We start from the raw sequence: 12,482 nt of genomic DNA, 5'->3' as shown, positions 1-12,482 counted from the left end.
CAGGAATGAAACAAAGCATGCTTGTTTGGTGCTGCCAAGTGAAACGTGCCAGCTTAAACTAGCACAGAGCAGACTTATCTGGAAACAGGCTAACCAGATTGAAAATACTATAGCAAATTTAATTGATATGAGGAAGAAGTGAAATGAAAATTTAGAACACCAAGATGTGTAGCAAAATAAAAACCACGTACTTCCTTTCCTCAACCCCGTTCAGATGCAAAATATTCCCATCAGCCCAACATATAAAAACATGATCTTACATAGATATGACCACAGGTCATTTTGTACCCACTGTACCGACACTTCAAGTCTCCCTTCCCACTGGATGGGCTACCTAACATGCTGATGCCTAAACCCCCTTCACAGACAGCGCTTTAGCTGCCTGCCCTCCTGCCTTGACCTGGGCAGTGGCTGGAAGCATCTCTCCTGGGATCATCACAGCGTTTTGGGAGACTTCCCATCTCTCTTGATGGAGACCCTGCATCAGTGGAGTCATAGACACCTGGTCCAGCAAAGGATGAGTAGCTAAAGGCTGAGAACTGCCCACCAGTGCTCTCCCTCCAACAGCAGCTATGAAGGATGCTCTGTGAACCCAGATCACAGCTCAAGCTCAGGGTCTGCTAGCCTGACCTCCACAAGCTCACCCTGAATCAGCAATTAAAAAAAGTCACAAAGCGCCGAAGGGAACGATGACTTGCATGGTCTGGGGTCACAGCTCCGGGAAAGCCAGACTGCAGACCCCTTCCCAGACAACAGATTGTATGAGACCAGCAGGTACTTCCACAATCTAGGCCAGCCTCTTTCTACCACACGTAAGGGAGACTGAGTAAGGGGCAACCAACATGCAGAATTTCACGTGTCTTACCTGGTTTCCATACCTAATTGTTGGCCTACATATGATTTGGACATGTGGAGTGGGTTCTAATGTAGGAGAATGACTATAAACCAAACTGAGTTATGAGATTTGCAATCTGAACCACAAGTCCAGGCTGGAGGACATGACTCCTGACAGCAGGGCACTGACAAACCAGTTTGCTTGACATAATGGTAATTACAATTTTGTAGGAGCAATGGGAACACTGCAAGGCTAATGGAGATAAAATGGTTTCACTACTATTCACAATATTCAGAGCAAATTTAGCTTTTGTTCTCATAATAACGCTGGCCTTGTGTCTGCATTAGATGGTAATGTGTGTGAAACTATAAAAATATAACATTTTAAAAAAATTCCTTGTTGGCACCCAAGACCAGTCTCATGAAACATATGCTCAAACATTTAATAACTTCAAAGCTGAGGAAGAAAACATGGTATGTACATTTACTATGAATTACTGCAGTCCTAATCACTCAAAGAAATGTCTGAGGCAGATGGCCTATTTCATGAAAAAATATGTTTCTCTTGACAAAAAAAGAGTGTATCATTCATGCAGTGTAAACCGTAGGATTATTACCTGTGAGGACACTCTGAATAAGATCTTCTGTCTTTGCAGGTGCTTTCACCGAACCTAGAGGTAAGAGAGATGACTGATTCTAGTTTCTTTAAAGTAACAGCCATTACTCTGCTGCTTGATTGCCTATTAAAACATGTCAGGTGACACAGGACACACACCCACACGGCATTTGAGAAAACACACCTCTTGCGTGGAAGAGTAGCACCGTGGAAAACACCACCAACCCTGTGAACCATCATGAAAAGGCTCCCAAAACCTACCTTAGCTTTGTTGTTTTGCTCATGAGGAGGATGTTATAGAACTGTCTGATACCACTCCCATGAGTCACTGAAGTGGTATTAGGCTGACAGTGAGTGCAACTGCCCTGTGTTATGATCTCAGTGCAAAATTTCTGTACACAGGGTGAATCCAGCTCCTTGGAAGTCAATTAGATCAAGCCTATGAAGACCGCAGTCATAAAATTATAAACACTGGTTTAACAAGCATTTGTTATAGGAGACATGTCACTACAAAATATGTAAGTATCTACGACTATACTTTGTGTGGGGAGTAAGATATAACTACATGCATAAAATAGGCATATTTATAAAAACAGTTTAAAGAGATTTCTGCACTTGCAACAATGAGAAGAAGAAATAAACCCAGTGTATTTCCTTGCCTGTAAAGAAATTCAGTTGCACCACAAAAGCGCCTGGTAAGTAGAAGATACTTGCTGAAGAAGACAGGCCCTAGCAGCAGACTAAAGTAGTGGGAAGATTTCTGCCTAACCTATTTTATAAAAACAAAATGAACAACATGCACGGCCCCCCACTCCCTTGGTTATTTAAATGCAAATTACATGAAGAATTAATATCCAGATTTATTTTTGAAAATATGGGGTTTTTTTTGTTTTCCTTTGTGTGTGGTTTTTTTTTTTTTCCTGGTTTATTTATTTATTTTTATTTTACCTGGTGCTGGTTGGCTATGGACAACCTGAGTTGCTGGTTTCGGTGTAAGAGAGGCAGTGTAATTTACTCCATTCTCTGCTGGTGTTGGCCTAGGTTCATTGTTAGCTTCGGGTGCTGCATCCCCATGGTCAATCTGAAAACACATAATGTTTTACATTATTCTTCCCAACGAACAGACTTAAAATTATTTTCTTGCAGGTCTAGTTCAGCCTCTTTTAAAATGTAAAATTCTGTAAGTGTTATATATAAATCATTCTAAAAGAAAACAAACAATAAGATACCGTTAAGAGCCATGGTAATCCAGGTGGTTCATTTTTGTAGGGTAAATTTCAGGAAGAAATAAGAGCATGTATTATTCTGAAAAAGTATTTTTATTTTAAGTGCATATAACTCATCAGGGACGTCTTTCAGTACAGTATATATTAGCTGCACCAGATGTGAAATCTGTATTTTATTGAAAAGCGTTGCTCTCTGCCATAAAACCTTTCTAGAAATAATGTAGAAGCTGGCATGAAAATCGTACTGAAATCCCTGCTGTGAATAAAATGCGTACACAAAATTACTTTTAAATTTCATAGATACACACAGCACTATCATTATTCACCGTTCTTACAGAGGAGAGACATATTTCTGATTCCCAAGATCTTACATTCTTGTAACCACACTCCAAGGATAATATGTAAACAGTACCTCCATCCTGCTGCATAAATACATCTGTGGTATCCAAATATTTAAGCATTTTCCACAATCTTTTCTTTCTCTCCAGTCTCCTAAAGGCTCAGGCTTACAGCGTATGTCGTGCCATGCACTGAACATCTCATAATTTTCCTTGTGACCATCAGGTTTTAAGCAAGCACTCAGCAACAGAAGGTCATTCAAAGCAATTCTTATTTTGATATGGCCAAGCCTCGCTTCCCGCTGTCCCTGCGAGGGGCCAGTTGCCATGGCGTCTCGGGGTAGTTTTGGATTTGTTCCTTCAGCTGCTTCCATTTTACCCTTTGAGGGTAATCACATTACATACAGAGCCAGGATACCACAGTTGCTGGGTTTTTTTCCCCTTGATTACTCCACACTTGCAAAATATCAGCCTGCACTGCATCGAGGCAACACACATTTTGATCTGTGTTGTGCTGCTCCTGCTGCTGATTTCCTTCACCTTGGCCCTGACAACATACTGTATATTGCAAAAGGATTTCTGGCTCAACAACCTTTTCCTACCAAAATTATAGGAGAGTGCTACTGTAGTCAGACACATGATGCGATTGAAAACCTATGCCAACAACTCCATTTATATCAAGCAGGAACGACTGAAATAAAATAAGGAAAAACACGATCTTATGGCAGTAGAACAACGTGACTGGCAAAAGCTGTAGCTGTGACAAACAGAGACGTGGTTATCCCCTCAATTTTCCTTAAAATAAACTCCTCACAGGATGCAATTCATTAATAAAATAATGCTTGCTGTATAGACCATCAACATTTAATACAAAAAAAGCTGGAATTCCTAAATTATGGCAAGTTTGTGCCCCAAAAGTCACTGCACGAGAAACTGGGTATTATCTTATTTTTTGAGGACTAGGTTTGTATGTGGTGCATCACAGCTTGTTGAGAAGCTATTAATAAGGCTGTCAGTTTTGGACAGAAAACATCTGTTTGCAGTAACTAAAGCAGAAATGTGAGACAGGATCAGGAAGTGAATAAAGAGTAATTTTCACTGCATCAAGCAATCTAATCTCATTAAAAAGCACTTTCTCTTCTCATAATTCACCACACAGAATGCTAGAGTAAACATGATTTTCCCTCAGTGGAGAATATTTTAGGCTCTTTTTAAAACATGATGTAATCCAGCCTTGTAATTTATAGTTTTACTATTCAGAGAAAGTGGTTTATATTCCACATGTTGCCATGTCTTTTGCAAGACAGTACGTCTACTAAATAGAAAGATACTCAGGCATACAGGGACATATCTATATGGTTTATGTTTGTTTTTACAGAGAAAAGGAGTTGCAGTATGTTGGGGTTGGGAAATCTCTGGCACTGAGGATGTTGGGGCTGTGTTGTGGGCCCAGGTGGGCAGTTCTGAAGTCAGTTTGCCTCTGTCCTTCTTGGCAAAGTATAAGCAAGCGTAGGCAAGGTCTCCCTGTAAGAAGTGTCAGGTCAACTTAATTTCCATTACTGTAACATTATAATTCCAAAAATTATGCATAAATTGGCATTTTAGATAGTGGTATCTGATACTCTAAGTGCAGCTGCTGTCCTAGAGAATCTTTTGCTTACGTTTCCTGCCAAATTCATTTTATTTAACCAAAGTAGCCAACTGATTACACACATTCGATTTATATGCAGGCATGCAAAACAGTAGTTTCCATTTCAGCACTGTTTTATGGGTAGAAACTCCAGTATCTGAAGGGAGCCTACAAGGGTGCTGGGAGAGGACTTTTTACAAGAGCCTGTAGTGATAGGACAAGGGGTAATGGGTATAAATTGAAATCAGGGAGGTTTAGATTAGATATCAGGAAGAAATTCTTCACAGAGAGGGTGGTGAGGCACTGGAACAGGTTGCCCAGAGATGTTGTGGATGCCCCATCCCTGGATGTCTTCAAGGCCAGGCTGGATGTGGCTTTGAGCAACCTGGTCTAGTGGAAGGTGTCCCTGCCCATGGCAGGGGGTTTGGAACTGGGTGATCTTTAAGGTCCCTTCCCACCCAAACCATTCTGTGATTCTATGAACAGGTCATAGAACATATGAACAGTGCTCTGTTGCTTCCATGTCAGACACATTAAGGAGCCAGCAAGGCCTCCTGACTCCCTGACTGCCGTGGGAATTAACAGACAGCCCCAGGGACATTACACCAGCGGGCACAGCCAAAATGCATTTTACTCTGGGTAGCTTTTCTTAGGCCCCTACGCAATTCTGCTCCCATGACTGTGGGGATGAAACTGTGTAAACTAGCTACATCAATCTGGTTTAGTTTAGGCTGGGATTAATTCATTCTAAGGTACCCACAGCTGCAAATGCCTATGGCTTATTCCTCCTGCCTGTAAAGGATGCCGAACAGGGGAAGAGAAGGCAACCTTCACTACCTGTACACTCATGAAGATTTCCAGTGTACTCAGATAAGCACAGTTAAAGGTGCAAAACCCACACTGCAAGTATTACAATACTTCCATTCTGCAGAAATAGCTGTTCTATTTCAGAAATAGCTGTTCTACGGCCAGGCTGGAAAGCAAGAACTGACCAGAAAGCTAAAGGTAGGAATCCACGTTATGCTCACAATGGGAACATTGCAAATAAGTATAGAAAAGATGCTGTAAAATTCTGTCAGTTCATCAGCATTCTTCCTTTATGTTATTGCACTGATAATTAACAAGCAGTGTAATATGAAGCCTAAAGAAAGGCTCATTTATTTGCTCAAACCGATTCACTATTCGGTACCTTATTTGGCTACACTTTTGCAAGAAGCCTGGGGAAATTTTTACAGAGATACAGTTTAAACTTCTAAGCAGCAAAAAAAAAAACCCAACCCTCTGGGTTTTCCTGTGACAGCTGCAAGAACCCAGCTCAGATAAATAAACGTGTGTGAAGGGAGGGAGAGAGGTGCGGGGAGGTGGAGTCTGTGCTAGGAGACAGCGCAGCTTCGCACACAAACATTTCTAGTGTGTAAATCTGAAACTGTACATAGGAAAATTGAACCCAGGTGCACTCATGTGTACATATCTGGCAAACTTACTTGGGTTTATTTAGCTGTGTTGCCAGTGAACGTACTTGCAAACATAAACCGAGGTGATTCTCCTGGGCCAGCGTAAATGAACATAACAGTCAGGTCTGCTGAAAACACCATCATCACATAACATGACCAGGCAAGTCAAGATTTCTAAGTACAGCCCAGCTGCCAAATATCTTACCTAGAATGGGTGTTTATAAATAGAAGGTAACAAGGGTGTATTTAGATTGCCACTTCAAGCAGCAATTTTGTACCTGGCCCTTGCTACTGCATCTAACTGAATGGCTATACATTTTTAGTAAATGCACCACTACAGTCATTACAGTTTTCTTTTTAGAAAAGTATTTCTCTGCTACTCCAAAACAGGCTCCTTTATCCTGTGAGCTTTCAAGCTCCTTGACGTATGGTAGCACTACCTGAGCACTACAATTCATCTATATTTCTTCCCATTTGCTTTAGAAGAAACTCCGTGACAGAATTTTTCTACCAAATAAGCCTGTACAGACCAGGAAAATCTGTACTTTTTCAGAAGTAAAAATGACCTCTAAGGTATTTAAAGGATTATGTTAAAAAAAGACTTTGCTATTAAAATAGAATCTCATGTGTAGAGCGTCCTAGATCAATGTCTAAGATACTGTTGAGCATTTCACAGTGTCCTCATTCAGCCGAACTTGTGACACTGCACAAAGAGTAAATTGTTGGCCACTGAATTGTAATGACTTTCACTCATCTGGTCTGCTTTGGGAATGTATTCTTGGTTACAAAATCTAGTTCAGTGAGGCTTTGCACATCTGAGAATTGAAGATGACAGGCACCAGAGCTGAGGGCAGTTTAGGATTATAGAGCCTTTCTCTATCTTCGCCAGAGACCTGTACTGAGCACCTTCTGATTCACACGATACGCCTAACGTCTGACACATGCAATCTTTAAAATACAAGGCTGATGTTTTTAAACCCTGCTAAAAGATGTCCCAATGACAATGTCAGGAACAGAGGGACTGAATATTTGCCTGTGCGTGGAGTATATCAGAAACCAAAGCTGAACTGCCATACTCTCAGGTACGCTCAGAATAACATCTACGCCTTTGTAGGCACAACTCCTCCAACTGTACAGAAAAAGAGGGTTTACAGGTTAGGCTGTAGGTAACTGTGTATACCCAAACACATACCTAGCATTTGAAACTGTGGCTCCTGTAGCTTTCAGCTAAGCTAGAATAGGCCTGAACAGTTATTTACTCTACGGTCTTCTGCCTCTTGCCTCTCTTTCTAAGATCTGTGACGCATTGGATCAGTTGACCTCCAGAGGCCCCTTCCCATCTAAATTATTTTATGATTATACTGGGTCTCTTCAGGCATTTTTGCTCATGGAGAGCGTATACAGACATCATAATCTGAGATCCATGAATGTTTCTGAACAGAATAACCTCTTCAGAAACATAGCCTGAAATTCTGGAAAATTTGTAATATTTTCAGGAAAAGCCACTGACATAAAGTTGTCTTTTTTGTAAGGGGAACTTCAGCGTCACACTGGAAACCAACAGGCAATGCCTTACAAAGATATCATTTACTACCTAACAAAGTTGCAAATCAGCATACACATAGCATGGTTTTTCATTCAGCTTTTGGTGTCTCTTTACCTCTGAAGAGTAACTTGCTCCAAGCTGCCTTCAGTGAGACCACACAGACAGCACAATGCTTCCTGGCCCTAATGTATCCTCGTCTCATTCTGGGTGAGATGTTCAAGTCATCAACACATACAGTTCCCAGGGACTTTCAGTATTTGTCTTTCTAAGCCAAGTAGGTGCTTTTAAATACTGTAATATAATTTGCAGAGATTCTGAAACCTCCCGTACCTCTTTCTTTACCTCTTCTTCATCTTCCAGAGTCAGCGCGGCCAGTTGCTTAGCTCTCTGCTCCATCAAGTTCACGTATCTGATTGGATTGGATAAGGCCTCGATCACATCTAGGAATAATGCAAATACTTCAGTTTCGAACCCCTTATGTGATGGTTCCAGTGCCTCTCAGGTTTTAAGAAAGAGACAGTATTTTTTGTACAGATCTGCCGCTGATAGGTACTCCTATGTCCTAGAAAATGGGGAGTACACCATCATGCACAAGTATTCCCACACGAACCCTCTTTGAGTCTGTGCTTGGGTCTCGTGGATGTGCATTTTCTGCACAGTGTTTTATGATGGATTCTCACAGCTTACAGCATCAGCCAGCAAGGATCCTGCTTCACATGAGGCACACAGGAACATTAGTAAAAATACTGTTTTATAAAAAAGTCAAAATAGCTATACAGAATACTGTTTTTAACTGGAAATGCATAGTATGGTCTTTAAACCTATCCTTGTTTAGTGCTGATTCCAAAATACAATGCTCTCTACATTAAGCACTTTCCTCTGCTTAGGAAACAATAACATCCCACTGTGTCACGCACGCAAACTTTCATTTGTGTTTCAGTGGCAAATGCCAGCGGTATTTCCTCCTTTAGGTCTGCGGAAAAGAAGAGTTGGCCCCAGTCCTAAACCTGAGGCAGGCTGCTGTAAATCAGGCCATCTTGTAGGAGTGACGAGACATAACGATCCATCAGATGCAGAGGTTTGTTCACAGGACCGTTATCGCAATATATTCATTTCCATTTCGATTAACCTCTGTATTTCCCAGCAGGAAAGTGTCACAGAATTACCTGCATAAGTATCAGGTACATAGTCTTTGACTTCTATGTACACAAAGAGAGCTGGCAGTGTCAAAGGTTGGTTCCTCTCATTCCTCAAACAGATGTAGTGATAGCCTGCAAAATAAGGAACAACCAGTTCAGAGCATAAACTCTTCCACAGGCATTTCCAAGGTAATTGCGTTATCATTTGTTATTTATAGTGTGGCTCCGACTGAGCAAGCGACCCTAGGGACTTGTGGTGGGGAAAGATTCACCTGACGGGTTTGAGAGATTAATATACAGACAAGGGACTGTCAGAAAGACACACAACACTGCAGTTTACAACAGTATTTTCCCTTTATTTTTGCATCTGCAAATAATGCTAAAATTTGTCAATGTTGCACTCTATTACTTTTGGCTGGATATATTTTTTTTTCAGTTTTGGAGCTCTTATTCAAGTTTGAAAAGTGACCCTTGTAATACACAGGGATCTGAGCAGCCAAGTAAAGCTGAGATGTAACAGTCCATCCAAAACACAGCACCTAACTTGAAAAACAGACAATCATAGAATCATCGAATGGTTTGGGTTGGAAGGGACCTTAAAGACCATCCAGTTCCAACCCCCCTGCCATGGGCAGGGACACCTTCCACTAGACCAGGGTGCTCAAAGCTTCATCCAGCCTGGATGTGGCAGGATGAGGCAGTGTATCTACAAAGATACACTTTGTATCAATAGATCCATTGTAGATACAATGTGGCAATGTATCTCCAAAGTGTATGTGTGTATGAATCTTATTGGGTGACCAACCTTAAAAATGTTTCCACAGAAAGAGTCTTTTCAGAGTGTTTTGAAAGCTGGCTGTCTTGTCAGAGTGAGGGCACACACTGCAGAGCAGCTTGGACAATTCATTGGCAAGGCACTGTGGATGGGGCAGCCCCAAACCCTTTCTCCCCGCCACCTACCACCGTCTGCTGCTCCTTCTCTTGTGCAGTGACACTTTTCTGACAGGGTAGATAGGCAGCTCAGCAAGCTAAACCCCTGAGAAAGCAACCTTCAGAAACTGCGAAGAGTCTCCCACGAATTCAGGTCTCCAAAATGCCTCACCGTAAGGTCAGACGTATTAATGCCAGTTTAAAGACAGTGATGGAAGTGCCCAGGTAGGGGTGGAAGAAAGGGACTTTCAGTCCCAGCAAACTGTCACAGCATCTCAGTGCTTGCACACTCGCTGCCTCCCACGCCTCATGGTGCCTCCCACGCCACGGCTGAAGCACGGTCACAGAGCCACACACACGGGTAAAGACACAAGTCACGAGCTGGACACACTAATCTGGGGGGATCCTCACTTGGCTGATGTGGACAACTCCCTCTCCACGTAATGCTTAAATCCTTGCTTTGGGAATAATGGTAATTCTGTGGATTTGTATGATATGATATAGTTTTCAGTAACGTCTCAGAAAAGAGAGAAATTATGTATTACAAAGGTTTCTTAGTTCCCTCAAGCTCCTCCAGCAAATTTTCAGCATGTACACAAACTAAAATCAACGTGCTGTTCTCATCACATGCTGCAGGCTAATGATTACTGGAGTCAAAAGGACAGAAGATAGGCCTGCGGGTAAAAGCTTTTCAAAGTCCTTGTACGATTTAACACAGCGGCCTTTGTTCTAAAAAGCACAAGCTTAAAAGCAGGTACATGATTCAGTGCTCTGACAAATGAACTCTGTGCTGCATGAAGGGTGCGTGCCATGAAAGGGGAACAGTTGCGGCAAGAGCTCACTCCCAACAGAAGAGAGAAATCCTTCACACCCACCATTCTCCTCTCCCGTCAACTACCTTCCTCTGGAGCTTGGGAGACCCTCCATGAAGCAATTATAGCCATTAAGCCAGCAGAAACCAGTGGAGAGTTTTCTGCTGGCTTGAGAAGCTGAGCTGGCTCACAAAACAGATGTGGAGATTGGCAGAGCTGGCTCAACAGAAGGGCCAGGTGTGCATGGCCAAGAGTGGGGTGGAAAGAAGGGAAGGAGAAGGGAAATGGAAGTGACAACTGGCGAGGAAACCCTGGAGCAGTGACATGCCCAGCAGCCACCTCCCATGGCTAGCCTGTTTGCACTTGCAACCCACCCCAGCTAACTCAAAACCGCTTGGAGCTCTTCTCAGAAGAGTCCTGACATCACCAGCCACGAGAAAAGGGACTGATCCATACACTACCCAAGATCAGGTCTCCAGGAATAAGATGGACACAGCTGCTGGATAGAGGGAAGTGTGAGTTTTGTGCTACTGCTGGGACTGGCCAGATAAGGCCCAGGGTAGACAGATATTCCTCCTTTTCCACTGCGAGTGAACTGGGAGCATGTTCATGGCACATATGCTTGCCCTAATTTAGTTTCCTCCCCTCCCCCCACTGGAAAAGCTGGCATTGAAGTTGGACACTTGTCCTGCTCAGAATGCCAATGTCACTGCATCTTTCTGAAACACGATCTCTAACAAGTCTCTAGCCTGGAAAATTAGGGCTGAGTTGTCACACAAGACAATTTTCAGCTAAGTGGCCACTAATAGAAACAATAATATAATTTAGAAGAGACCAGTAATGGTTTATTTTTTTTTTTCACATTTTCAGCGATGAAGATGAAAGTAATTTTGGGTTGATTTAAAGGTTTTACAGAGATACAGCAGCCTGCATATAGGTCAGTTCTTGTGTGCATGTAAAAATCACATTAGAGGAGCGTATTTTGCTTTCATTCCCAGCCATCTACCATTCTCACAAAGATGACATCAAAATTGGCTGTTGCTGCCCCCTTTCCTCGTAAGGGTGTACAATTGCACTTTTTAGCATCAACCTGTGAGCATGCAGTTGATCTGCTCCAGACGAGTAGGTGCCAACCATGCCTCCAATGTTTTTGTTCTGCTGATGTTCCTGGATCATGACAAATTTAAATTTCTGGTGAAATATGGTGTTTTTCTTCTGAAAGTTGAGATAGGTTATTCAAATCGCCACTGGCTATAAATCTGCAGAGTGGCTGCTGATTTACAGCAGTTGGGATTCTGGCTTGCAGTTTCTTTTTACTACACAATGTTTGTCTCAACGGAGAAAAAGGTTTACCTGGTCGAATTGCTGAAACTGGTAATATCCGATGACCAATAAATTTTCCTCCTTCTTCATAGACTGCTAGCCTCAAACACGCCAGGGAAGGTAAAACGACCTAGAAGGCAATATTGTTGCATTATTAACTTCCTGCTCTGAATGAAACAGCTCCTTCCAGACATAGGCTACATAGCAGACAAAGAGAAAGTTCAGTCTAGCAGATAGTAACGTAGAATAGAATCAAAGAATCGTTTAGGGTGGAAAAGTTCGTTAAGATCATCAGGTCCAACAGTTAACCTGGCACTGCCATGTCCAACACTAAACTATATCCCTAAGCAACACACCTACACGTCTGAAGTATCTCCTTGACTGCTTGTTCCAGTGCCTGACAAGCCTTTTAGTGAAGAAATTTTTCCTAATATTCCACCTAAACCTCTCCCTGGTGCAACTTGAGGTTGTTTCCTCTTGTGCTATTGCTTGTTATTCGGGAGAAGAGACAGACACCCTCCTTGCTTCACCTCCTCTCAGGTAGTTGTAGAGAGCGATAAGGTCTCCTCTGAGCCTCCTCTTCTCCAGCCTAAATAACCCCAGTGCCCTCAGCCACTCTTCATAGGACTATTCT

At 42.3% G+C, this 12,482-nt stretch overlaps 1 protein-coding gene across 1 annotated transcript in view; it reads right to left on the bottom strand.

The window, feature by feature from the left end:
* Positions 1–12,482, bottom strand: part of PLCB1 (phospholipase C, beta 1 (phosphoinositide-specific)) — a gene marked incomplete at its 5' end in the record, with an annotated part of 101,430 nt that overhangs the window by 70,718 nt on the left and 18,230 nt on the right. Inside the window, 5 exons of the mRNA XM_010148895.1 lie at positions 1,452–1,505; positions 2,399–2,531; positions 7,975–8,084; positions 8,811–8,915; positions 11,879–11,978. Coding sequence (XP_010147197.1) covers positions 1,452–1,505; positions 2,399–2,531; positions 7,975–8,084; positions 8,811–8,915; positions 11,879–11,978 — 502 coding nt within the window. The remainder of the gene's footprint in view (positions 1–1,451; positions 1,506–2,398; positions 2,532–7,974; positions 8,085–8,810; positions 8,916–11,878; positions 11,979–12,482) is intronic.

This window comes from Eurypyga helias, unplaced genomic scaffold (assembly GCF_000690775.1).
Source record: "Eurypyga helias isolate BGI_N326 unplaced genomic scaffold, ASM69077v1 scaffold11753, whole genome shotgun sequence".
In the NCBI taxonomy this organism is placed as follows: Eukaryota; Metazoa; Chordata; class Aves; order Eurypygiformes; family Eurypygidae; genus Eurypyga; species Eurypyga helias.
Note: the sequence above shows the minus strand (reverse complement) of the source record. Positions and strands in the feature narration are given on the sequence as shown.